The sequence below is a fragment of the Hemitrygon akajei genome, chromosome 12 (genome assembly GCF_048418815.1).
Source record: "Hemitrygon akajei chromosome 12, sHemAka1.3, whole genome shotgun sequence".
NCBI lineage: Eukaryota > Metazoa > Chordata > Chondrichthyes > Myliobatiformes > Dasyatidae > Hemitrygon > Hemitrygon akajei.
This window is the reverse complement of record NC_133135.1, coordinates 38978831-39005309: the sequence shown is the minus strand read 5'-3', so window position 1 is coordinate 39005309 and position 26479 is coordinate 38978831. Positions and strand designations below refer to the sequence as shown.

Sequence of the window (26479 nt, the reverse complement as noted above, 5' to 3'; positions counted from 1 at the left end):
TCCCTTTCAACTGTTAATCCTGATGCAGGGTTTTGAACCAGAACATTGATAATTCTTTCCTTTCTCTTTCTCTCTCTCTCTCCCCCCCCCCCCACCACACAAACAGATTCTGCTCAATCTGTTGAGTTCCTCCAGCAGATGTTCCTCACTCACCACTACCCTTGTTGCCCTCATCTCACCTTCCATGTTTACCCTACCCGTATTTTGACTGTGCTTAAGAGTTCCACTTTGGGGTTTTAGCATTCGATACTTCAATCTGTTCACTAGTCCAATGTAGTATGTGTTTTAAGTAACAAATTCTCAATGGCGACACTTTGCATTGCTTGTCTTTATCATTCAATATTTGACATCCATTCTTTTCATCAGAGCTTTTTCAGTGTCCTGTGTTCATTATCTGATTGTGTAGAAGAATTTTTATGTTTTTTTTAATTTGGAAGTAGTTTGAGGAGGCAAATGCCAGGAGCTGGTAGAGGAGTGCCAGAGACGGGAATGTGATCCTACAGAGGTTTTACTGGCTGCTCGCTGTGGAGAACCGACTCTCGCCTTGGCGTTATGGGGGCTGCAAAGAAAAGAGCCATCCGGACCAGCCGAGGCTGCTCAGCAAGCCTTCAGATGGCTATGGATCAGGTGTGACCTGTGGGTGAATGCTGCTGGGGCGCAAGCCAGGCTGGGCCACTTGGGCGAGGGTGTCTGATAACAACACCCAGTTACATCACTAATGCGACCCAATGCATCTTAGGATACATCTCAGCATCAGCTAAAGATATTTGGCCTTAAATGTCGCCAGATTATAGTGGGAAATCCATTTTATAAAAATTTGTGTAAGTTGCGGAGTGATACTGATTTTAATTAAATTGAATGCGCAGACTGGATGTTCATCAATAGCAAATAACCAGGGGTTGGGCTTTTCTAGTTAGTGTTTTTAAAACCTGCTTGAAGTCAGTAATTGAAAGCACATATTCAATCTGTTGAATTATGGCCTAATTTTGTGTAACTACTTGATAACAGAGTACTGGACATGGTGCTAAGTTGAACTCCAGAAGAAATGCAAGCTAAGAATTGTCCAAAAATGAAAATCAAAAATCCTGCTGGAAATCTGAAATAAAAGAAAATAGCCGGAAGTGCTCAGCAGGTCAGCTAACATCTGTGAAAAGAAAGGAAGCTGATGTCGCAGGTTGGATACTCTTCCCAGAATTATCTAAATGTCTGTATAAAGAGTTCAAAGTAAATTTATTATCAAAGTACGTAAATGTCACCCAGTACTGCTCTGAGATTCATTTTCGTGCAGGCATTCACGGCAGAACAAAGGAATGCAATAGAATCAATGAAAGACTACACACAAAGACTGATAATCTGTTGAAATACAAAAAGAAACAAACAATAAATAAATAGTACTGAGAACACGAGTTGTAGAGTTCTTGAAAGTGAGTCCATGGCTTTTGTTCGGTGATCGGTTCTGTGCTCTGGTGAGTGAAGATGTCTGCGCTGATTCAGGAGCCTGATGGTTGAAGGCTAATAACAATTCCTGAGCCTGGTGGTGTGGGAACCGAGGCTGCTGTACCTCTTTTGAATGATGGTAGCAGTGAGGAGATAGCATGGCCTGGATGGTGAGGGGCCTTGATGATGAATTTCTCGTGGTATGTAGAAGCACTCTTTGTAGATGTGCTCAGTGGTGGGGAGGGCTTTTCCCGTGATGAACTGGACTGTACTTTTTGTTGGCTTTCCGTTCTTGGGCCGTTTGTTGTCATAGCAGTCTGTAATGCAACTAGGTGGATGCTGTGCATCGATAGATGTTTGTCAAAGTTTGAGATGTCATGCTGAATCTGTGCAGACTTCTAAGAAAGTAGAGCTGCTACTGTGCCTTCTTTGTAATGGCACTTGTGTGTCGGTCCCAGGATGTCATCTGAAATGATAATGAAATAATAAAATCACTGACTCCTCCATCTCCAATTTCCCCCATTAAGCACAAGCTCCTGAGCCTCCAATTTCCTCCCCCTGTAGTTCTTTGGTTTTGGTGACATTGAGTGAGAGGTGGTTGTTCTGGCGCTATTCAACCAGATTTTCAGTCTATGGTTTCCATTTAGTCTAATAGGATGATGGGCTGTCTGGTCTTCAGTGGTATTCTTCATGTTCTAGCTGTTGGTAGGTCAGTGGAAACCTTGTTGTAAATGGAAAGCTATGCTACTAATTTATGAAAAGTTGTTTTGTTGTCTGGATTCATGCACAACCTTCTTTGAAAGATCGTTCTGGCATGTAGATTTTAAATGCACACAGCAAAATATCATGGGGTCTAGGTGCTCTTCATGATCGCGATTGTACTTGCCAATCAGTAAGTATTAGACTGCTTGCTTCTAGAAGCATTGAAGCCACACATAGTTATCCTTGTTTAAAATTAGTACTTGCTCATCCAGAAGGAACTTGTGTTTACAAACCTGACAGCTCAGCTCCTGAATTAGCACTGTATATGGCCCACTCTTTGCTACTAATCTGTATTTCAGAGATGTGCTGTGAAGTGGAAAAAACTGTGATCATTTCACAATTTACTTAAGTCTGTTGTGTGATGAAAGTAGATTTTAAACTTGCTGTCTAATAATTTAAATGGAAAAGAGAGATAAGGCAGTACAATTTAAGGTTGTGAGTTCTTGAAAACAACATAAGGAAATTGCCTTGTGTATATAGTTTCTAATTTGAGGAATACTAGAAAGTTCTCTAGCCAAGTTGATATTCTTGTGCTAAGTTGCTTTTGTGATTGACCTCAATACCCATGATTAGGGGAGGGAAGCCTTTACAAGAACAGAAATAGGCAGGTAAGTGGTCGAAGAAGGATGACGTACAGGAAACATAAGAATTAAAAATTCTGCATCTCAAACCTATCTTGTAGGCACTTGAGAATTTCTGTGGCTCAGAGAAAGAACATGAGAATGGAACTGAAGAGACTCTGCTACTGGAAGTTTGCATAACTTAGTAAGCTTAATGACTGGCTTGTGTGCTGTAGCAGTTCTATGATTTTGTGAATTGTAGGTCAGTCAAGCCACCCATGGGTGAATAGACAGTGAAAGCTTGCTATCAGGGCAGAGAGAAGAATGGTGCTATCTGAACAACACACTGAAAAGAACCTGATTTTTGTGCACAAGAGTAATGTGGTTGTTAAAACAAAAGGACTTCTTAAGAGAACAAAATAACTTTTGAAATCAGGAGGAAGAGAATTTTGTTTTGGTCATTTGTACTTGGACTGAGGTATCAACAATACCACTCTTGCCCCTCTGAACAAGTCAAAGTGTGTGCGTTGTTAAGCTCTTAATGGTTAGTTTCTTATTGCAGTGGGTCTGCCCTTAACAGCAACTCCACTACTGTTGTACCTGCACTCATGAGTACATGAACGTGCTGATAAGTGACTTGTTTATATTCCGTACAGTAACAGTTCTGTGTATTTAATATTTGAGTTAAGTTATAAATACTTGATTGACCATTTTTTGCCCTCCTTATCCGCGAGTTCCGCATGCGCAAATTCAACCAACCGCGAACCAAGAAAACCCGGAAGCGCTCTTCCAGCACTTGTTGTTCGAGCATGTACAGATTTTTTTTTCCTTGTCATTATTCCCTAAACAATGCAGTATAACAACCATTTTACATAGCATTTACATTGTATTAGGTATTATAAGTAATCTAGAGATTTGAAGTATACAGGAGGATGTGCGTAGGTTATCATGGATTAGGATCGAAAAAAATCGGAAGTTCTCTTAGTAAGTCAGAACAGGTACATCAGGTGTTATTTAGCATCAGTTAGTCAAACATTTGTCTTAGTATATAGTATATATTTTACCCTTCTATGCATATAAAACACTTAAGAACGTATGTTTCAGCGTGAGGCTCGGAAACAGAAGTTCCTGAGTTCGATCCAGTGACAGATCGCTCCCTAGCACACTCTCTGTCCGTACCTGGTTGATGTGGAGGATCAAAAACCCAAAACCCAATAATTAAACCACTGCATTGCTTAGTAATAATTGTAGCTTTCATCAGGACAGGGCCTTTCTCACTTTATCCTTTAAAATTATTCCAATCGTTGACCGACTGTAGCCTAACGCTCTTCCAGTGACCGATGGCGTTTCTTTCCAATAGCTTTATTATTTCCACTTTATTTTCAATTGTGATCGTGATTATTTTCGTGAACAGAAACACTGCAGATTCAGAGCTACACCGCCAGGTCCTAATGTCTACCGCCTTGAGACAGATTAAATAAGGTCTGGGGTTCCGCTGAGTCCTAAGGTCCACCGCATTGAGACAGGTTGAATAAGGGACTTGAGCATCCATGTTTTTTGGTATCCGCAAGGGGTCCCGGAAACAATCCCTCGCGGATAAGGAGGGCCGATTGTACATCATTATGCCATCAAGTCATAAGTGCGCATCTCACTTTAAAGTAAAAACGAAACTGAGCATACACGTCTCTATTTTCTTTCAATTAGTTTTATGCTTTGGAGTTACAAAACATAACAATTGTGACGAGGTATTTTAAAAACCAACCCAAGACAAGTATCTACCTGTTGAAGTGCAGCAAGTCGTTCAACTGCTTTCTTCACAAGATGAGATGGTTTGAGTTTTTTTTAAAAAGGGGCAGAAAATGGGCAAATTCACAGGTTCATAAATGGTGATACTGGGTGATAATAATAATAAATGTATTTTTAAAAAAAAGGAGAAATGGCTGGGGACATCAGAAAGATGGATACTTTTGATTGCACAAGAGATAACTGGTTGATGTATGCTGAGTAAATTAAGCAACATTTTGAAGCAAATGAAATATTCAATGAAAAGCAAGTGCAGATATTGCCAAGTGAAATAGGTGGAAAAGCATAGTCTGTTCCAACCAAACCAGTCGGAATGAATTGTGCTGATGTTGTGAAAGTAATGCAGGGACATTTAGAACCAAAGCCATTGTTGATTGCAGAATCAAAAGGAAGGAGTCCATTTCAACATACATGGCTGAATTGAAGAGATTGTCTGAGCATTGTCAGTTCAGTGATGGGCTTAATGATACACTGAGAGATTGTTTAGTTTGTAGAATCTTACAAGAAAGCATTCAAAAATGGCTCCTAACTGAAACACTACATATGTTTAAAAGAGCAGTTGAAATTGCAGTATCAATAGAAACAAAGACACAATTGAGTTGCTTTCAGGAATGAATCTGAGCTTGAACAAAATTGCAGCATCTAGACGCAGGTCCTCCTGGCCCAACAAATTGTGTTACCATTGTGACAAGGACTCGCATGCGCCAGGCCAATTCATGTTTAAAGGTGAAGCTTGCAGAAAATGAAACGAAGTAGGACACATACAAAAAGCACATTGAGTTGACAAACCTAAATGGACTGCACAGGGAAGAGAAAAAGCTTAAAAAGTCAAGCTGCAGTTTCAAAAAGAGCACTAATCTACATGCTGTTGATGAAAAATCTGATAATGATATGAGTGACACAGGACTGGATAGCATAAGATTTACAATGTGAAAACTAACAAGGGACAAGCAATATGACTTGCAGAAGAAGTGAATTGCAAATTAACTAAAATGGAATTGGACGCTGGTTTGGCTGATTCATTCAGGCCACAAAGTGAGTTTGAATGGAATTTTGAAAATACTGAATTGGAGCCTATAGATATCCAACTAAGAACTCATACTGGAGAAAAGATGATTCCTCTGGGAATGACATTCATAAGTGAAGTACAACAGCCAACAAGTCACATTGGGCTTGTATGTAGTAAAAACAAGAGGGCCAGCATTGTGGGGACGTGATTGGCTGAAATTGCAACTTGATTGGAGATCAAGTTGCATCCAGTTCCATGCCACATCCCCTGCAATAGAGTGAACTGAAAGTTTATTCAGAAAGGTACTGGAGGATGCCATAGAAGTGATCAAGGATGGCATTGGAAAACTCAAACATATCCAGAGTAAAATAGTGTTAAATGAAAATGCTATACTGAAGTTTTACAAAGCACATGCAGTCTCCTCTTCTATCTGTGTTTAAAGTAGCTAGTGAGTTAGATCGCATGGAACTGAAGGAATTCTTTTCAAAGTTGAGTGGAGCCCATGGGCAACACCAGTGGTCCCAATAGTCAAGATGAATGGGCCTGTCAGGATCTGCGGTCATTTTTAAGGTCACCATCAAGCCAGTACTGAAAGTAGATCAATATGCTTTGCCCAGGATAGAAGATATCTTTGCAAAGTCTTCTGGGGGAAACACTTCAGCATAGTGGACTTAATTGAGGCCTAACTGCAGATGGAAATGGAAGAAGAGTCCAAAGTGTTTCTCACCATAAATGATCACAAAGGGTATTATCGCTATAATAGTCATACTTTAGGTGCAGCATCTGCATCTGCACTGTGACAGAAGGCTATGGACCAGGTGCTGCAAGAATGCCCAGGCACTCAGTGTTACCTGGATAACAGCATTTTTATCAGTGAGGATGACAAGAAGCATCTCCCAAATCTCAAGACAGTGTTAAAAAGATCAGAAGATTATGAGCTCAGAGCATGACATGGCAAATGTGAATTCTTTAAATCAAGCATCACTTACTGTGGTCACACCATTGATGCACAAGATTTACACAAGTGTGTGGGGAAAAAACTTAAGCAATGGTGGATTCCCCAAGGCCAAAGAATGTATCACAGTTACAGTTTTTTGGGTTTCTCTGTTGTTATAATGGGTGAGTGTGTTCCACAAGCATTGGACAAAGCAGTGTGAGGTGGCTTTCCAAAAGACAAAAGAACATGGTGACTCAGACACTGTACTCACACATTATGAATCACAGGGAAGTTTGCCTATGATGCCTCATCTTATGGTTTAGGTGCCGCCATGTCAAATGTTTGGAGTGATGGAAGTGAAAGCCCCATAGCTTTTGCATCACATTCCCTTATGGCTGCAGAGAAAAATTATGCTCAGATTGACAGGCCTTGAGGCTGGTTTGGGGTGTAAAACTTTTCAACCAGTACTTGTATGGAAGAGAGTTTACCCTCGTTAGAGATAATCAACTACTATTGTCCATTTTCAATGCACAAAAGGGCGCTGCGCTAACAGCCGCAGCACGAATGCAGAGTTGGGCTCTTGTTTCTTGGAGGACACAATTACAACTTCAAATTCAAGAGTGCAGCTAATCATGGAAATGCTGGTGGATTGTCTCACTTACCCTTGGAAAAGGAAATGTTGGAAAATTTACAAAAGAGGACATTCCTCTTGACATTTTCTCCCTAGTGCAAATTGAAAGTCTCCCTATTAAGGTATCTCCCCGCTCTGTGCTTTCTTTCAATTAGTTTTATGCTAAATTAAATTTTCTTATGCTGTGCTGAGCTCAACACTGGTTTTATTAAATATAGGACATAGCTGGTAGTGAGTTATGACCCAGTAATTTAGCTGAATAGATTTAAACCAGATGGGCAGTACTTGGAGAATTTTTAAACCACTATTGAATCGCTCTCTTTTACTACATTATCAGCTATTGGTTATTCATAATTGCATATTAGCCTACACATGCTTGTTGGAAAGTAAGACAGTGAAAGAAAATCTGCGCCATATTGTTTCATGAAATGTTAGCAGCTTGTTTTAACTTGGAGGTTAAAAGCCAAATAAAGTGCAGCCCAAATTATAATGTAAATTTGAGTTCCTAATTTTAAAGCTTAAATGATCTCAGAATTTGCAGCAAAGAACTAGAACTTCGTATTGCAAAGAATTTTACAGCCTTGAAGCTGCTAATTTGTTTTGAATGTCTGAAGTTCAGTTTTGCTTGTGAGGAGGGAGGATGGGTATTGTTGGTTTCATTTCTACCTTTGTTAGCAGTCTCTTCTCAGTTCAGACTCCATCTGCCCCTGTTTGAATTTTCAATTTTCACATTGTTCTACATGGTCAGCAGTTTAGTAAACATCAACAATTGGCACTCTGAAATGTTGTACCCATTGTACCTGTTTTGTCCAGCGGAGTGGCATGTGTTTTTACGCCCCTCCTCAGAGCGCTTTTCTCATCAACTTTTAATCTTCAGCAGCACAATAGAGTAATTAGTTATTTAGTTATTTGTTATTAGTTATTTGTCTAAATACCAGTGGCAATTCCTTCCCTCCTACAGATGCTGCACAGCTTACTGAGCTCTTCCAACAGGTTATTTTTTTTGTTCCAGATTCAAGCATCTGCAGTCTCCCTTTTTTTTCTGTTGATTATTAAACCACTGGGTATAGTGTCAGGCTGTTGACTAGAGGATAGCAGGTCGGTGGTTAAGCAGTAAACAGTCTAACGTATAGACAAGAGTTAAATGAAAGAGAGCACAGATTGATGATCAAAGGACACTGAATCTACAAGAAGCTGCGGTAACTTTTCCAATAAAGGCCGTCTGTACTCCGGGAAAGGCAGTAGGTTGAGCATAGTTGGATTCAGAGTGTGTGCAGAAAATCATCGTGGTCACTTTGAGGTTATTGTTACCAAAACCTAATTGATGGAGCAACTGTCATTCGTCTCCAGTTAGCTCAAGACTAGCTTGGGCAACATATGCAGCTTTTTATTATTAAAATGTTGCCTGGCATTTTGATATCTCCTGCTTTCCTAAAGGCTGTATCTCTTCAGGAATGGGGAGGAGATAGAAAATGCCAAGATATATTTTATTTTGCTGTGGCTATAGCCCCATTTACCGTAGATTTCGCACTACAGAGCGCACCTGATTAAAAGCCGCTGGCTCTAATTTTAGAAAGAAAATCAATTTTGTACTTGTACAAGCCGCACTGGATTTTCGGCCGCAGGTGTCCCACGTTGTAATATGAGATATTTACACAGAAAGATATTACACGTGAGGATTTTTTAACTTTTAATTAAATCCATATGGTAACATGAACAAATACATATTGCAAATGCTTTTTTTCGAACCGTGCCTGTAACGCGGCTACTTTTAAATATACGTTGCGTATACTTTTTTACTGAACAACATTCCAATATCTCCTAACGACTGGTAAAAAATATATATACTGCAGCCTACCAGGAAAAGTTATTGATCGCCTTTAACTTAAAAGCAGCGTTCGCTCAGATCTAATGCCGCTCGCCCCCCACCTTCCCGTTTATCGCAAACCGGTATTTCCCACAAGACGCAGCGAAACCGGGTGTGATGTCATAGCATCCCGCGATGTAGTACAGAAAACAAATATAGTTAAAACACTTCTATCTTTAACTAGAAATTACTAACAAATGAATTACTAAGCGAAAATATTATAAACTAAATAACTGCCATAAAGGCAGCACAATGCTTTTCTTCGAGTGTTTTCCATGTTGATGAGGGTGAGTACAAATGACTGATTTACAATAATTTAATTGTGAAAGTGCGCTTGATTTATCGTACAATTTCATTGGACCTCTGTGAACTATTCATCAATTTTATTGGTCTACTGTTACGAGGCAAAATGTTTTTGGCGGCATGAAAAAAAACCATGCATTAGCCGTACCGTAGTAAAGACCGCAGTGTTCAAAGCTGTTCAAAATGTGGGAAAAAAGTAGCGGCTTATAATCCGACATCTACGGTAATTATGATTGTACATTTTCAGATGCCAAATGATCAAAACATTTCTTTCTGAGATGCCTGTAGCAGATTTAATAGAAGCATTTCAAAAACAACAAGCTATCAAGTTTTTAGGAGGCCTCTGCTTCAAGTTTACTTCTTACAACTTATTTTTAAATAGAAAAGCATCAAACAGTAATGCAAGTAGTTTGATATTTGTCAATCCATATAAATCCTTTTTTTTCCCCACAGTGATGAAAGAAGCTTATCTGTGAAAATAATTTAAGTTGCGGGAAATACTCAGCAGTTAGGCTGCATCTGTGGAAATGGAAACAAGCTGATGTTTCGGGTCAGAGGTTCATAAAGATGCAGCCTGACCAGAGTATTTCAAATATTATTCTAGTTTTACTTCAGAAACTTGCCAACTGTTCCTGTCTGAAATGAATGCATCACTATGTGTTAGGCATTTCAATGTGATATGTAGTGCGTAATTTTTGTTGTCTTGCTGTATTGTCAGTAAATTTGAAGCAAGAATAGTTTAGCTGTACCAATAGCTTGAAGGAAGGAGTTATCTGCTCCCTAAACCACCACCTGTTTGTGTTGCAATAATTAACAAAACAGATATAACATCTATCATTTTCTGTTCATTTAGACGGTGATAGGGACTGTTTTTGAGGTACAATTGGAGAGTAATTAAGGTTTAAGTTTCTCTAACAGTTGCAGCCCACATCTCCTGCGCCTCCCTACCTGTATCCATCCCTACACACTGTCCTGCCACATACCTCCTGCTTCATTCCTTCTTGTGGACTCTCAAAAGAGTTCTCGTAAACAACCCATTCTACCCTTGTATTCTCTCCTCGTCTTCAGCCTGGTATATCTTGTCTTGCCCTATATGCTGCAAAGTTTTTGCATTAATATTCCATTTCTGTCCATTTCCCTCAAATTCTTTGTTTTCTAAACATTTTACTTGAATATGGCAGATAAAAGACAACATGGACTGGCCCTGTGATGTTGTGCTGTGATGAGAATGAATTTCTAGCTGGGTTTAACTTCTACTTTTTACCTCTCAGTTCTTAGTCATGACTTATGGCAGTTATAGAATGCAGACGTAAAAATTTAACAAAGCAACACTCACTAAATGCTGGAGGAACTCAGCAGGCCTGGCAGCATCTGTGGAAAGGAATAAACAGTAGACCTCCTTGGCCCGAAACATCAACTGTTCACTGTTTTCCATAGATACTGTGTGTGTGTGTGTGTGTGTGTGTTTTCCAGCAACTGCAGATTTTCTCATGCTTCTGATAGAATTTACCTTATTCGCTCCCCGCCACCACTCGAGCTGCATACTTTCTATTAAAGAAAACATGATTACCTCTATGTATCTTATGAAATTTGTCTTTGTTTTCAAAGCTGTTTGAAGAAACTATACTGAACGGTGCTAGATATGGAGTGCTTGTGTGTATTTTTTAATAATTAATAAACCAGACAAAATCCAGTTTCACTTCCAAATTCTCAAGTCTTAGTTCAGTTTCTTTACAGGAAAAGACTGAGCGCTTCACTTTTTCTTTAAGCCAGGGCATCTGTCATTTGTTTCATAAAAGCAGTGACAGTACTACTGTGAAATTTAACTTTGATATCATCCAGGATCAGAAGCTCATTGATTATCCCCCTACTTTCTTGCTGCATGATGTTCCATCCACAGGAGCTACTGCAGCAACTTGCAAACGATTCTTCAACATCCACAAACAGATCACATCTACAATATAGGACTACAAAGGCAGTAGCCATGTGGGAACTAAAAATTACCAGCTTGCCTGCAAGGCGTGCATCATCCTTCCTGCTAATTTATTCATTGGCCTAAATCCTGCATTTGGTGACTACCTTAAGGTTGTTATAGCCGGGGGAGGTGGTGGGGACAAGCTCCCAATACCTATTGAAAGCTCCAAATGGCGTGTGTCTCAAATAGCCTCTGACAACCAAGTCCAGCTCCTGGCCTTCATGTGTAGTTTAGCTACTAAACCCAGCAGAAATGTTTCTACTGACAGGAGTAGGGACAAAGGCAGGTGACTGGCACCTTAAAGCCAGTTGCTTTGGACAGATGGGGCTCGTTAGGATGGTTGGCAGCTCTTCGAAGAGAAGGAAAACTCTGATCTCAACCTCCGCTGCCTTGAAGTTATAGCCACTGAAGAGGTAGGCTTTGGGAGTAAACCCGGAGGGGGGTGGGAGGAAATCCAAAGCTGGAGCCCCTGAGGCAACTCTTGCAATGTTGCTGGTACTAAAGTGTACCAGGCTGTGATTCCTTTGGGTTCATCAGGTACATGCAGAGGGGGAGCTTGCTACATGGGCAACAGCTTGCTCTCCATATCGTACTCCCCAGGCTTGTGTATCTAGACAACTAGGATGCACCCTCCATGGCTGACACTGACCGACGGAGGCTTCACTCACCTTGCAGGAAGTTAGGGATGGCTGATAAATCCTCCCTTAGCAGAGTCACCCTTGTGCTTACCTGAATAAAAATATACAGTGGATTCTGGTTAATTGGGCCATTGGTTAATCAGGGCAGCATCTTATTTGGGACAGCTCTTAAAGAACAAAAACTATTTGAGAAAATAATCAGGATTTTTCATTTATTTAGGGTACTATGCCACTTAGTTGAGTCAGGAGACTGATAATTAGTGTGAAATAAGTAGCAAGACCATTCGGACCTGTTTTGCTCACTGCAATTTCAAGCATTCAGGCTGGAAGATGCAAGACATGGCCGGGAGTGAAAATGAAACAATTTCACTATTTCAACAAGTTGAGAACTATGAAGAATTTGAAAATATCGACAGTCATCTTGAATGTTACAGTGAAAATAAAAATTTGGAGGACACAATCGTCAAAAGCATTCCATGAAGATGGTCCGTTATCTGCACAGGTGTTTGCACTGATTTTGTTCACTTACGGTCAATCAAACAAACATTGAATTCATGAATTCGTCCGTCAATAACTATTAGGAACCAAGACACAGTTTTATAGTACTGTAGTAGTATTGATTGTGTTCTATTTTGTTTTATATTTCACTTAAATACATAGTTTGTTCATCTGTTAAATGGTAGTTTATCTTATATACACCTTTTAACTATTTCCATGAAACTTCGGCTAATTGGGCCAAAATGTACTGGTCCCTATGTGCCCCAATTAACTGGTATCCTCTGTACTTGATTATTATTTAAATTATTTCAATTTTTTTTAAAATGAAATTTAAATTTTGTAAAGCATTAATGGGAATATTTCTGCCTAGATTATGCAGTTAATAGAATGTTAATGAGGCTGTGAAGGCCCGTGTGGACTCAAACACTGTCAAACCAGTGACAGTGTAGCCAAAGTGCAAAGTGGGAGCTGTGCCTCTAGATATTTATGTATTTTGATTACCTCTGCTTTAAAATATTATGCTCGACTATGGGTTATTTTACATTGTAATTTATATCCACTTCGAGCCATGTTGAAACTAGAACCAACATTAGATTTGCTGCTTGTTAATTTTGATTTGTTTAATGTTCATTGAAAATGTAAGGAGAGTGCATTTGCTCAGAGCTGTTAAGATTTTGTTGTATGGGATTTGAAACAGATTTATTTAGTTCCTTCAAAAGGGCATGAGTTAGGCACTGCGGGAGAAATATGCCACAGTCTAGAGATGGAGCAGAGGTACGGGATTGCGGGTTTGCAATACCAAAAGTGGGTATCAACCCCCATCAATATCTGAACAGCCATTTTCTGTTCTGTTGTAATTGTGTAGGTAGATTGCTGTTTTGGAAGAGGATGTGTGAATGAATATGGGGAGTCTGTAGCTAAGTGTACAAGTACATTGTGCTTGAGGTAGAATCACCTCTCACCACCACTCTCTAACACCATTTTTGTTTCTGGTAACATCAGTGTTTGCTTGCCATGCTATTCGCCCTATCTTTGCTCTTTCAAGGTGGTTCTGTAATCCCTGATAGTTATGTAGAGTAAAAATGATATCTTCAGAATTTCAAAACAATACCTTGGCTTTGATTTGAAGTTGGAATGATGTACCGAAAGAAATATCTGAGGGGTTGATGAGTTTATCTTCATAATGTATGAGAAATGGGTCAGGCTAAATGATTACACTTAGACTTTTGATACTAATGACCAGAACAACAATCTTAACTAAGCTTCCTGTTGACTATTTTCTAATGTGTTCTCTTTCAAGAAAATTCTACTGAAGAGCCATTTGGTTCAACGGAAAGGGCACCGAGCAATACCACACCTTTGTTTAATCTGCTATCAAGTACAAAGGGATTAGTTAAACCGACAGAACATACAGCCAGTAGTAATATAAGCCATGATACCAACCTGGACGTAATGGGTCATTCTTCTGCACCAAGCCTGAAAAATGGAACTGGTTTTATTACTCCAATGGAAAATTCAACTGTTAGTGCTTTAACTCACAATGCAGAGATGAGCGAACTCACCCAAAAAAATGAAATGGCTACTAGTGTTACATATGGAGACCCTCTGGCAGGAAGTGAAACACAAATCAGAATTAGCAAACCGACTGTGAGTCCTACAAGCACCAGTAGCCTCAATACAGATACAGTGAATGTCACTGTAGGTCCTTATGTGACTGAGAGTCATGGTCACGTTGTGAAAGCTGTATCCACCGTTGCGGTGACAAGCATCCCACAGCAAATGAGGACGACCAGGAAAATGGATGCAACTGTGCAAGGATCTGGGTACGAGACAACAATTGAGCCAAAGAAGATGTCTCCTACAACACCTACAGAGCACGAGGGATCGAAAGGTAAGAGCTTGTTCACTTGTAAATATGCATTGTTGATGTCATCATCAATATCTCTTCAGTGCTGTGGATTCTTGGAGAAACTAAAACTTTATTTTAAAGTTGCAAAAGTGAAAACGTTGTTACTTGCACCATGAAAGCTTTCCTAAAATTAAGTTCAACATTTAATTAGCAGTTATGAAGAGATGGAGCACTGAAAGAATTGGTCCATTGAATAGTGTGATTCCTTTTAAATATATCAAGTTTAAGTGATGAAGCTTTCAATTATCTGCTACTCCTGTTGTTGTGGAGCAGGAGCAGGCTGTAATGCCCTTCAGGTTGTTCTTCCATGTCATAAGTTCATGGCTGGTCAGAATTTGGCCTTCGTTCCTTTTTATTTCATTATACCTATTCTCCCCATAACACTCAGGGCTCCCTCAATCAAAAAGAAAATTCAGCTCAAACTGAACACAATCAGTAATGGTATCCACAATTGTCTAAGGTAGGAGTTTCCAAGGATTTGCAGCTTTTAGAGAGTAAATTTCTCCTCCACTCAACGTTTAGCAATCAACCCGTGTTCCTCAGATGATCCCTTCTCATTCTGAACCTCCTCAGTAAGTGAAATGTTGTCAGAACACTTATGCCGATAAGCCTCATTGTTTTGTTAAGATTACATCTTATCCTTCCAAAGCTCCAAAGAACAGGCCCATTTTGTTTATATAAGATAGTCACTTCATTCCATAAAAATCAAATAAAAGAACTGTATGCAAATGTCTTGGGGGGTGGGGTGTGTGTGTGTGTGTAAAATATAGCCAGGATGCCTAAGACTTTTGTACAATACAGTACTTAGCAACTCGGGTGATCTCTGGGAAGTGAAACAGTCAATGTTTAAGGTTGAAGACCCTCGCCTACACTTTGAAGGAGACAGAAGCTTGTAAATTTGCAAGGAGGATGGGGAAAGTGGTTTGTCTCAGGGTGATGATGGAGGTACCATGATAACAAGCTATTTTGGGCATTGAATGAATGGGAACAGTTAGATATTGGGAATATGGACAAAAGAACCCAGGCAGAAGTGGGAGTTGTGAATCGAAGAGTGTGAGGTCAGGCTGGGCACATCCTCCGCTCTTGGGGGTGTTGGATGGGGGAGGGAGGAATAGAAAGCTGACTGTAATTAATATTACAGATGGATGACTGATGCACACCCAAGCACCCAGTCTGTTTGCCTTATTGTGTAGACGTGATCACGTTGTGTGTACGCAGAATGCAGGACACTAGATACAAGAGTTGAAGCTTCACCTGGAAAGACTGTTTTGGATCCTTGTACAGTGGGAAAGGGAGAGGTGGTTGCTCCGTGGAACTCCCGGGTTCATTCTGCAGGGTGATCCTGAGCTTCCTGTTACCTGCCACTTTGATCCCTCTTCTCAATCTCACTGACCTGCTGGTCTGTGGCACCAAAACGAGCAGTGACACTTCATTTTCATGTTGCAGCCTTCTGTATTTGTAATAGTAGGACAGCTTTTTTTCCCTTTTGTATATGAGAGTGGAGAATGTGCCCAGCCTGGCCTCATGGTATGTCCTCCTGCTCCACATTCTTCCGTCTCACTTCTTTTTCTCTTTGCTGTCATCCTCCAGCTGCTCCCATTTCGTTCATCATCTGCCTTGTCATGACACTCACCAATTTGCCAGATTAACTTGTTTGCAAATTCCCATGGTCATCCCAATTTTGCTCTATTGGTGACATCACCTTCCCCAACCCTTTATTGCAGCTTCACAGGTTTCTTTTGCCTCCTTTTTAGTTCTTAGTGTCTTCAACCTGAAACTTTTCCTGTTTCTCTTCCACCGAGTATTTCCAGCATTTTCTGTTCTTTTGATTTCAGATCTCCGACACCTACTATTTAAAAAATCTCATGTAGTTAAATATTTTCCTTTATTTTCTTTCTGTTACTCCTGTGTCCAAAGTAATACGTTGGCTTCAATCCCAGAATCCGTATCTTGCACACCATACAGCTCCACTAGCTTCCCTTCATACTGCTAGTACCAACCCAACACTTTTCTTTATATATTTGTTAAGCCCAATTTCTCTTTCATAAAATAGTGGTGGGGTTCAATTGCTGCTGCTCTCTATAAGTTCTCCTCATGACCGTGAAGGTCTCCTCCTGGTGCTCCAGTCCCCTCCCACATTCCAAAGACATGAGTTAGGGTTAGTAAGTGTTGGCATGTTACGTTGGTGCTGGGCACGTGGTGGCACTGGCTGGCTTCCCCGGCACGTGTCAGACTACGTTGATCATTGATGCAAACAGTGCATTCCACTGTGCTTTTCGATGCTTTGATGTCCATGTGACAAATGAAGCTAATCTTATAATGTGCTCAGACTGGTGTTCTTCGATCAGTACCTTAATAGTGGATTCCAGCAGTTTTCCAACAACTAACTTGAGGTTAATTGGCCTTGAAAACCCTGTTGTTTTTCACTTTTGCACAACTGTGTTAATATTTGTGGCTTTTCTGTCAGCACATTTCCAGAATCCAGGAAATGTTTCAAAGTCACATCCACAATCTCTTCAGCTTCCTCTTTTTAGAATACATTAGCATTATTGGTTTTCACTGTGTTAAATCTACCAGTTTTAAACAATATTTGTAAATGGCATTGGAGGTCGTTAACTTGGTTCTTGATCTTGGTTGTTTATGAAACTAGTAGCTTCTAACCTGGTAGAGATGCATGTTTCCCCCGCTATCCGAAGGTAGAGCGTTCCTATGAAACTGTTTATAAGCCGAAATGCCGTAAAGCGAAGAAGCAATTACCATTAATTTATACGGGAAAAATTTTTGAACATTCCCAGACCCAAAAAGTAACCTACCGACTCATACCGAGGGATACACCGGATGATATGGAAGAAGGTGCCATGAACCAACATAGCCTAGGAGAAGGAACTCCGATTCCAAACCCGGGTAGATAGGACTCGTTAGCCTTGGATGGCAGCCTATCTAGGAGAGGGTAAACTCTGATTTCAAACCCGGGCAGGTGGAGCTCGTTAGCATGGAAATGCCATCGCCTAGGGGAAAGTGACCCCGACAGAAAACCCCTGGCCCTCCAGGCTGGGGGTTGTGCAATGGACTAACAACCCATTCACGTAAAACAAGCAATTGTTACAGAAACCGTCAACAGATTGTCAACCACTAACCCAGATCTTGGGAAAAGCAGGGCCCCATTCAGGAGGCTGATGACGCGCTGCAACCAAACCCATCAGGAAGCTGCAGGGCTGACAACCCTCCTTCACCCGAGGAAAACCAAAATGGAGGTTCCAAAGCTGCTCTCACAGAAGAAATCTATCCTAATCGGAAAGTGGAATGTGAGATCGCTTTGGGAGACAGGTAGGTGCGCACAGGCAGAGAAGGAAATGAACCGATACCACCTCACACTCCTGGGCATGTGCGAAGCAAGGTGGAATACTTTTGGTGAGACCAAACTGCAGACAGGAGAAACTCTGCTCTATTCCGGCAAAGAAAAAGAGGAAGACCCGCATGAGACTGGTGTGGCCCTGATGTTGTTCAAAGAAGCAGCCAGAAGTTTGATAGAATGGGAACCAATGTCCGACCGTATCATCACAGCCAGGTTCGAGTCCAGATTCCAGAAGGTATCCATTATCCTGTGCTACGCCCCAACTAACAACACAGAGGAAGAAGAAAAAGATCTCTTCTACACCCAGCTTCAAGCAGTAGTTGGAAAGGTACCTAAGTAAGATATGTTGATCGTCATGGGAGATCTGAATGCCAAAGTAGGTAGCGATAACACTGGCAGGGAGAGAGAGATGGGCCAGAATGGTTTGGGGAATATGAATGAAAATGGAGAACTCATTACCGACTTCTGTGCCTTCAACGAACTGACCATTGGAAGTACCCTCTTTCCCCACCGACGCTGCCACAAAATAACCTGGGTCTCGCCTGACCATCAAACAGAGAACCAGATTGATCACGTCATAGTCCGCCAGCGCTGGAGAAGTTCATTGCAAGATGTGAGAGCCAAAAGAGAAGCAGATATTGGATCTGACCACCATTTGGTTGTTGCAAAGCTGAATGTGAAGCTATCAGCCAAGAAGAAGCAACAGAACACGCGAATAAAGTTTGATGTTAGAAAACTACAGACGGAAGAGAACAAGAAAGATTTTCACATCGCCTTGCAAAACGGCTTTGGGGCTCTTCAAATAGAGGAACAAGATGAGAGAACAGCAGAACACGCCTGGATTACCTTCAAGCAGGCCACTGTAGGAGCCTGCGAAGAAGTACTGGGAAGACCACCAGTCAACAGTAAACCTTGGATCAGGGACGAGACATGGCAGAAGGTGGAGGAGAGGAAAAAGCTCAAACAGGAGTTGAATCGGGCCGGAACCCGGCAACAGAAACAAATCGCCACCAACAGGTACAGCATGATGGCCAAGGAGGTGAAGAAACAGCTCAGAAAGGACAAGAGGTCATACTTCAATGAAATAGCACAGCAAGCAGAAACAGCGGTCAGTAAAGGGGACCTCAAGGCACTCTACATGACAACTAAACTTTTGAGAGGGAAGAAAAGCAATTTCAACAGACCTGTTAGAGACAAGACAAGCCATCTGCTCACTTCGGTTGAAGATCAGCTGGCGAGATGGAAGGAACACTTCCCCGAAGTATTGAATAGACCACTACCACAGAACCCACCTGACCTGGAGCCTGGAGACCCACTCAACATCAATATAGGTGAAATCACCAAGCAAGAAATTCGAAAAGCCCTGAAAAGCCTGAAGAACGGCAAGGCTGCTGGAGAAGACAACATTCCTGCAGAAGCATTGAAAGAGGGTGGAGAGGTGGAGAGGTTGCATATACTGTTGAATTTGATATGGAGAACAGGAGAGATCCCATCAGATTGGAAGAAGGGCCTTCTTATGAAGCTGCCAAAATCTGGAGATCTTTCACTGTGTGGCAAGTGGAGGGGGATCACCTTGTTGTCCATTCCTAGCAAAGTTCTCACCGGGGTCATCTTGGAGCGGATGAAAGATGCCATTGACCAGAGACTTAGAGATGAGCAGGCAGGGTTCAGGAAAGAGAGATCATGCATTGACCAGATAACTACACTTAGAGTCATTGTGGAGCAGACAATAGAATGGCAAACTCCACTATATGTGTGTTTTATTGATTTTGAGAAGGCATTTGACAGCCTGGACAGAAAGTCAATGTGGAGCATCTTACGACACTATGGTGTACCAGAAGAGATGGTGAATATCATCAAGCAGCTTTATGATGGCTTCTCATGCAGGGTCATCCACAATGGGAGACTGTCCGAAGAGTTCCTGGTCACTACTGGAGTCAGACAGGGATGCCTGCTGTCGCCTCTACTTTTTCTTGTGGTACTCGACTGGGCTACAAGTACAGCCTATGTTGGCTCAGAGAGAGGCATCCAGTGGACATTAACAGGGAAATTGGAAGACCTGGTATTTGCAGATGATCTCGCTTTTCTCTCACCCCGGCTTCAAGATGTGCAGAAAAAAGTAGATTCCTTGGGAGAGACCTCACAGCGAGTAGGCCTTAAGATCAGTCAGGAGAAGACCAAAGTTCTATGCATTAATAACAAATAGGAGGAGCCATTATGGATTGAAGGACATATAGTTGAAGATATAGACAAATTCACCTACCTCAGAAGCAAAACCAGTAAATCAGGAGGTACAGATGAGGACATCAGAGCAAGGATTGGAAAAGCCCAACATGCCTTCACAATCCTGCGACCTGTTTGGAGATCTACGGCCATCTCTGTCAAAACTGAGCTCCGTATATTCAGCTCCAATGTGAAAGCCATCCTGCTATATGGATCCGAAACATGGAGAATCACTAACACCAGCTGCAACAAGATCCAGACCTTCTCAACAAATGCCTCCGGCAGATCCTCCGCCTCAAGTGGTATGAGAGAGTGTCAAACCTAGACCTATGGAAGAGAGCAAACCAAGAGCCCATTGTATTCCAGATAAGGAGGAGGAAGTGGAGATGGGTCGGCCACACCTTGAGGAAGTGCCAGTCGAATGTCACTCAACAATCACTCGAATGGAATCCACAAGGGAAGAGAAGAAGAGGTCGCCCAAAGCAAACCTGGAGGCGTAGGCTTTTGGATGGACTGAAAGCCACCGGCCAAACTTGGGAGACTGCAAAAACATCTGCTAGAGATCGCAGGAAGTGGAGGACTTTTTTTAAGGCCCTGTGCTCCATAAGGAGCGAAAAAGATTAAAGCAACTCATACCAAATAACACATAAAACCTAAAATAACATCAACATACAGTAAAAGCAGAAATGATATGATAAATATACAGCCTATATAAAGTGGAAATATTTTATGTATGGTGTAGTTTCACTTATCAAAATTGGGAAGACAGTGAGCTGAAATCGATTTGGAGGAAAAAATCGGCAGGTACACACCTACGCACGTACACGCATATGCACAACTGCCTGTGTGAGGCTTTACGGTCATGGTAATCTTTCTCAGGGTAAACACACATATAAAGCGGGCGTCTTTTTTCTCAAAGCGAAAATCCTCTATGGATAGCAAAATCAGGTACTAATGTAGGTCTTTTGTAACAGCGAGCTGTTGTAAAGCAAACATTCAAAAAATGGGGACCACCTGTATGTTTCTTACAGTGGATCAGTGTTACCAGTAAGGTCTACACAAGATCCCCCTCATTGGCATGACATCTATTTGTCTCACTGGTTTTGGATTAATAGCTTGGTTGTCAACTGCCTCTGCATTGGTATGATAACATAACTGACTCATAACATAAAAGACAAACCCAAGAATTTTAGGGGTAAAAATATCATTGGGAGTGGTGTAAAGTTTCTGGGAGAAACTGAAAATAGGTCAGTCCTTCTGCAAGATGCTTATCAAATTTCAATCTTGGTGATCACTCCTGAAGTTTTCTTATTATAATAATGCAAAACATTTTCAATTATGAACCGAGACTGTGATTGAATGTGAAACTCAGCCAATGATCTGTAGTGTATCTGACTTGTTTTGAGGTTTTTGTCTCTTTGAACACAATTGTTGTTATCTTTTTCTATCAAGCTGCCACTTGGGTAGGAGAGGAGCTACACTTTCTGAATTAAGGGATCCTAAAACAGTTTACATAAATGAGTATTTTTTCCCATTTCAGAATTGGCCAATGACACTATGGCAGAATCTGAAACTCCGCAAGTGCTAACAACTTTGCAGGAATCCAAGACCACGCCGACTACAGTGACATCCAGTACCCCTGTTGGGATTTCCACCACCACAGAAACTACGCCCACCAGCCGACCTAGCACCACCCAAGCCACAGGAATTGTCACAAGTCAGACAATCATCAACAAAACAACCAAGTTATTTTCTACACAGCAGAATGAGGACAGTATGGCCAATGGCAAAAAGATGGTGAATGGTAGGTAATTTAGAAGCCAGTTCATTTCTTGAAGACAGTGAAATAGAGTTACAGAATAGAGTTCCCAGAGAACAGATTACATGGACTAATTGGTTTACAACTTAGATGGGATTTGTACTCTTAAACTTCCTGATTACTAATGTAGTTTAACAAATACTAAAATCGTAGAACATACTTATTGGGCTCTTCTGTGCTTCGTTGTGACAGTTTCTGTGTGCATTTTGATTAGACACATGTACTGTAGTATCATAGTATCCACAAAAATACTTAAAGAAGCAATCAACTGGATTATTGAGAAGAATATTCTCTCATCCGCCCCCTATCCATTAAACAGATAATGTATATTTTAGAAAGGAATTTTGGTCACTTGAACTTGTCCTCTGTTATCCTTTTGTTGACGTTCTGCTTGTCACAGTTCCGGAGAAGATGTTGGATTGTGCAAAGCAGGGGAGGGATTTGAAAAGAAGTGAGTGGGGACAGTTGGGACATCCTGTGTACCACAGTTCCTAAGGAGACATTAGACTAACTGTAGCCACTTGGCAAGTGCTAATAAAAAAGAATTTAGGTTTAAATGGAGCAGTCATCGTGAGAGTGGGCCACTGTTAGAGTGGAGAGTTAAGGCTCTGAAACGGGGGGATGGGGGGGGTGCAGGCTGTAGATTTGTTTTTCATTTAATTTTCTTATTGCACAGTTAGCAGTGAGGGTGCCAGTCGGGATTGTGAATGCTCCTGTTGTGTGCTGAGGGGAGGCAGGAAAAAAACTACCTGTTCTCCACCTATCTTTGTATCATCAACAAATTTGGCCATAACGCCATCAATTCTGTCATCCAGATCATTGATATATAACATGAAAAGAAGTGGTCCCAATACCAACCCCTGTGGAATACCACTAGTCACCAACGGCCAACTAGAGTAGCCCCTTTTTCCCACTCTTTGTCTCCTGCCAGTCAGCCAATCTTCTATCCGTGTTTGTATCTTTCCTGTAATACCATGGGCTTGTAGCTTCTTAAGCAGCCTCCTGTGTGAACCTTGTCAAAGGCCTTCTGAAAATCCAAGTAAGTAACAGCTGATGACTCTCCTTTGTCTGTCCTGCTTGTTATTTGCTCAGAGAATTCCAACAGATTTGGCAGACAAGATATTTTCTTAAGGAAACCATGTTGACTTTGGCCTACTTTATTAAGGGGCTCCAAGTACGCTGAAACCTCACCCTTAATAATGGACTTCGACATCTTCCCAACCACTGAAGTCAGGCTAACTGGCCTTATAATTTCCTTTCTCCTGACTCCCTCCCTTCTTAAGGAGTGGAGTAACATTTGCAATTTTCCAGTCCTCTGGAACTATTCCAGAATCTAGAGATTCTTGATAGATCATTACTAATTTTTTTCAATCTCTTCAGCTACGTCTTTCAGAATGCTTGGTGTAGTCTATCTGGTCCAGGTGACTTGTCTACCTTCAGACCTTTCAGCTTCCTGGCGCTTTCTCCTTAGTAATAGCAACTACACTCATATCTGCCCCCTGACACACTTGAATTTCTGGCTTACTGCTAGTGTCTTCCACAGTGCAGACTGACCCAAAATGCTTGTTAATTTAAACCTTGAGATTCATTGTCTTGTAGGCATTTGAAGAAACAAATAATAATAAGCAAGCAGTAAATATCGAGAACATGAAATGACGAGTCCCTGAAAGTGAGTCCATTGGTTGTGGGAATAATTCAGTGATGGGGTGAGTGAGGTTATTCCCTTTGTTCAAGAGCCTTATGGTTGAGCAGTAATAACTGTTCCTGAACCTGGTGGTGTACCTCCTTCCTGAAGGCAGCAGTGAGAAGAGATCATGGCCTGAATGGTGGGGTTCTTTGGACACTGTTTTCCTGCGACAGTGCTCCCTGTAGATGTGCTCATTCATGGGGAGAGCTTTATCCATGAATGACTGTGCCGTATCTAGTAGTATTTGTGTGCTTTTCCACTTAAGGGCATTGGTGTTTCCATACCAGGCCGTGATGCAACCAGTCAAAATACTCCCCACTGCACATCTATAGAAGTTTGTCAAAGCTTTCGCAAACTTTTGAGAAAGTAGAGGTGCTGCCATGTGTTCTTTGTAATAGCACTTTGTAAGTGCTGGAACCAGGATAGGTCCTCTGAAAAGATAACACCGAGGAATTTCTGACTCTTGATGAAGGAGAGGGATTAGAGCTGTTTTGTTACACGTAAGCCAATAAATTAATGTTAACTAGTGCTGTAGAGGAAAACAACTTGCTTAATTTCAAGCTGTTCCAATTTCCATTTTGCAGGGAAGCCAGCTTCTAATCTAAACAAAATGGATCCCCTGGTTATAGGAATGATTACAGTTTTCTTCATAATAATTGGAATTGTTTCACTTCTTGGATATCTGAAGTATCGGCAACGAATCAACCAACCGGAATTTAGGCGCCTTCATGAGCTCCCAATGGTAAGAAAGCTAACGGTTCTGGCATTGCAGTTCTTGTTTTCAGTGTACTGTGTTAAACTCTCTTTTGTCAAAGTAAAGTGGGCTTCCACTTCAGTAATTTTGTACATGTGTTGAATTTCTTTCAATAATTATTTTGTAACTGTACAGTTAAAATGTGCGTTAGACTAATCATTTGAGCAGATTCGATCTGTTTTTTTCTGGAATCAGTAAGTGGGTGAACATCATTTGATGTAGTATTGTTGGAAATTTCTTTGAGCCAGCTAGCACCCTGGTGTAGTTTGCTGAATGAGTTGGAGGGCACCCTGTTTACATGTCTGGAGTACTGAAGTGTCCTGTAAAATTGATTGCTTCACTGCTGGTCTGTCCATGGACTCAAATGGAGGATGTTGCTAAAGATCCTGTCCTCCACCTTGAACTCAGTTCCCTTTTTGCCCTACAAACAAAGAAGTGACAGGGCTTTTTATAATTCCAGGGTCCAGGCCCTTGTCTGGCCTTCACTGGACCCATGAGCTGCTCCCTTTACATGCAATAGCCAGTATGGGAAAGCTAGATCCTGACTAAGGCTCAGCTGCCAAAACTCCCTAAAATGTCTGGTGTTGCTCCCTTTGTAAGGAACGAATGGGGATTCATCATCATATAATGCAATGTAGAAATTGGCAGTAACTGGGGGATGTGTCATCGACAGTTCTGTCACATTGTTTACTTTTGTTAGGCTGTTTTTGCCTTTTCTCCCATTGCAGCAGAACTTCTGTGGGATTTCCATTTTTCTCTGCATCATGCAGAATTAGCTAAGCATCATATTAACTTTTTGTAATACTTCCTGGGAGCATAGGAGGCTGAGGGGTGACTTTGCTGAGGTTTATAAAATCACAAGGAATATAGATAAAGTGAATGGTCTGCCTTTTATTCCCAGGGTATGGGAGTGTTCCTCCAATTCCCTCCAATCAAAACTATCCAAGTCCTTTGGACTTGCAGATTTCCCTAAATTCTTCATCCTGGGTCACTACCAACCAGTTACCCAGCCCCGATTTCTCTGTTTCTCACCCACGTGGTCCGGCTCAAGTCTCGTGCTGACTCAACAAGAGATTTAACCTCGAGCCCACCCAGGGACACCAGCTCTGTTGGAAAAAGAGAGAGAGAGATACCGCTTCTACCTCTTCCAATGATTCTGAATGAGGCACAGAGAGATCTGTATTTACTGACAATTACCTTTATTGTTCAAACTAATTAATACGTGAATTCATACACTAAATACCTTGTGTGCACACCTGCTAAGTATCCCTGACTCTCCTGGATAGTCAAAGAATAGCAAAGGAATTATCCGGGCGGAGGAATTTATGCTGGCCAGGCGCTCCTTGTTCCTCATGGTCCCGACTCACTCTCCTTGTGCTTCACGCAGGGTTCTTCTCACTTGTATCTGCGATGGTTATTCTTCGAAGTTACCGCCACCGGCACACACAAAGCATCCACTTCTATATCCATTGCTTATCAATTCAAATGTCGCATTCCCGTGTCATTGGCCGCAGTTCATGTGTCTGGCCTTTAACACCTGGTCATTGGCTCTGGTCCAAGCCAGCATCCATCTATTACCCTCTTCCCATCAAGGGACAGTTGCTGACTCATGGCTCTTTGTTCTCAGTCAGCAATGAGTTTGAATCGCCTCAGGCATTCACAAGTCTGCATGTTGTAGCCAACCAAAGAACACCTCACAAACAACTCCTTATTTGGAAATGACCTCCAGTCCAGCAGGTTACCTGAAGAGTCTTTGTGCCTTCTTTAAAACACTAATCAAGTCCAGCATGTCAAGCTCACAAAATGGAGAATCGAGTGTCTTCACAAAATGGCAGCCTCCATCCCTCAAGCACACGGCAAGAACAAAGACTGCTTCCACTGTCCTTGATTCATTTGAATTCACTGATTTGAAAATTGTCATTCTTTCTGGCCAACAGGAGTATAATACAAGTTTAAGGTGAGGAGAAAAGATTTAAAAGGGACTTGTTCAATTCTTCCACGCATGATGGTGGATATTTGGAATGGCAGCAAGACATGGTCATAGAGGCTTGTACAGATACACTTTGCCTAGGCACAGGGTTAGAAAGGTTTAAAAGAATGTGAGACAATTGCAGGGAAATGGAACTAGCTCGAATAACAACTTGGTCAGCATGGATGATTTGGGCTGAAGGGCCTTGCTGTGCGTTGCATTTTGACAGTTCACTATAAACTAATCCCAAATGGACAGACTTCCATCTGCCCCTCCCGGGCCACACTTCAATTAGAAGTGTGAATGCCATATGAAACAACAAACTATAAACCTGTTTGTGTGA

General features: G+C 41.4%; 1 protein-coding gene across 1 annotated transcript in view; it reads left to right on the top strand.

Moving 5' to 3' along the window:
* LOC140736913 (uncharacterized) overlaps nt 1-26479 on the top strand; it is a 62066-nt gene that overhangs the window by 24920 nt on the left and 10667 nt on the right. Inside the window, exons 2-4 of the mRNA XM_073062943.1 lie at nt 13721-14311; nt 21448-21711; nt 23998-24155. Coding sequence (XP_072919044.1) covers nt 13721-14311; nt 21448-21711; nt 23998-24155 — 1013 coding nt within the window. The remainder of the gene's footprint in view (nt 1-13720; nt 14312-21447; nt 21712-23997; nt 24156-26479) is intronic.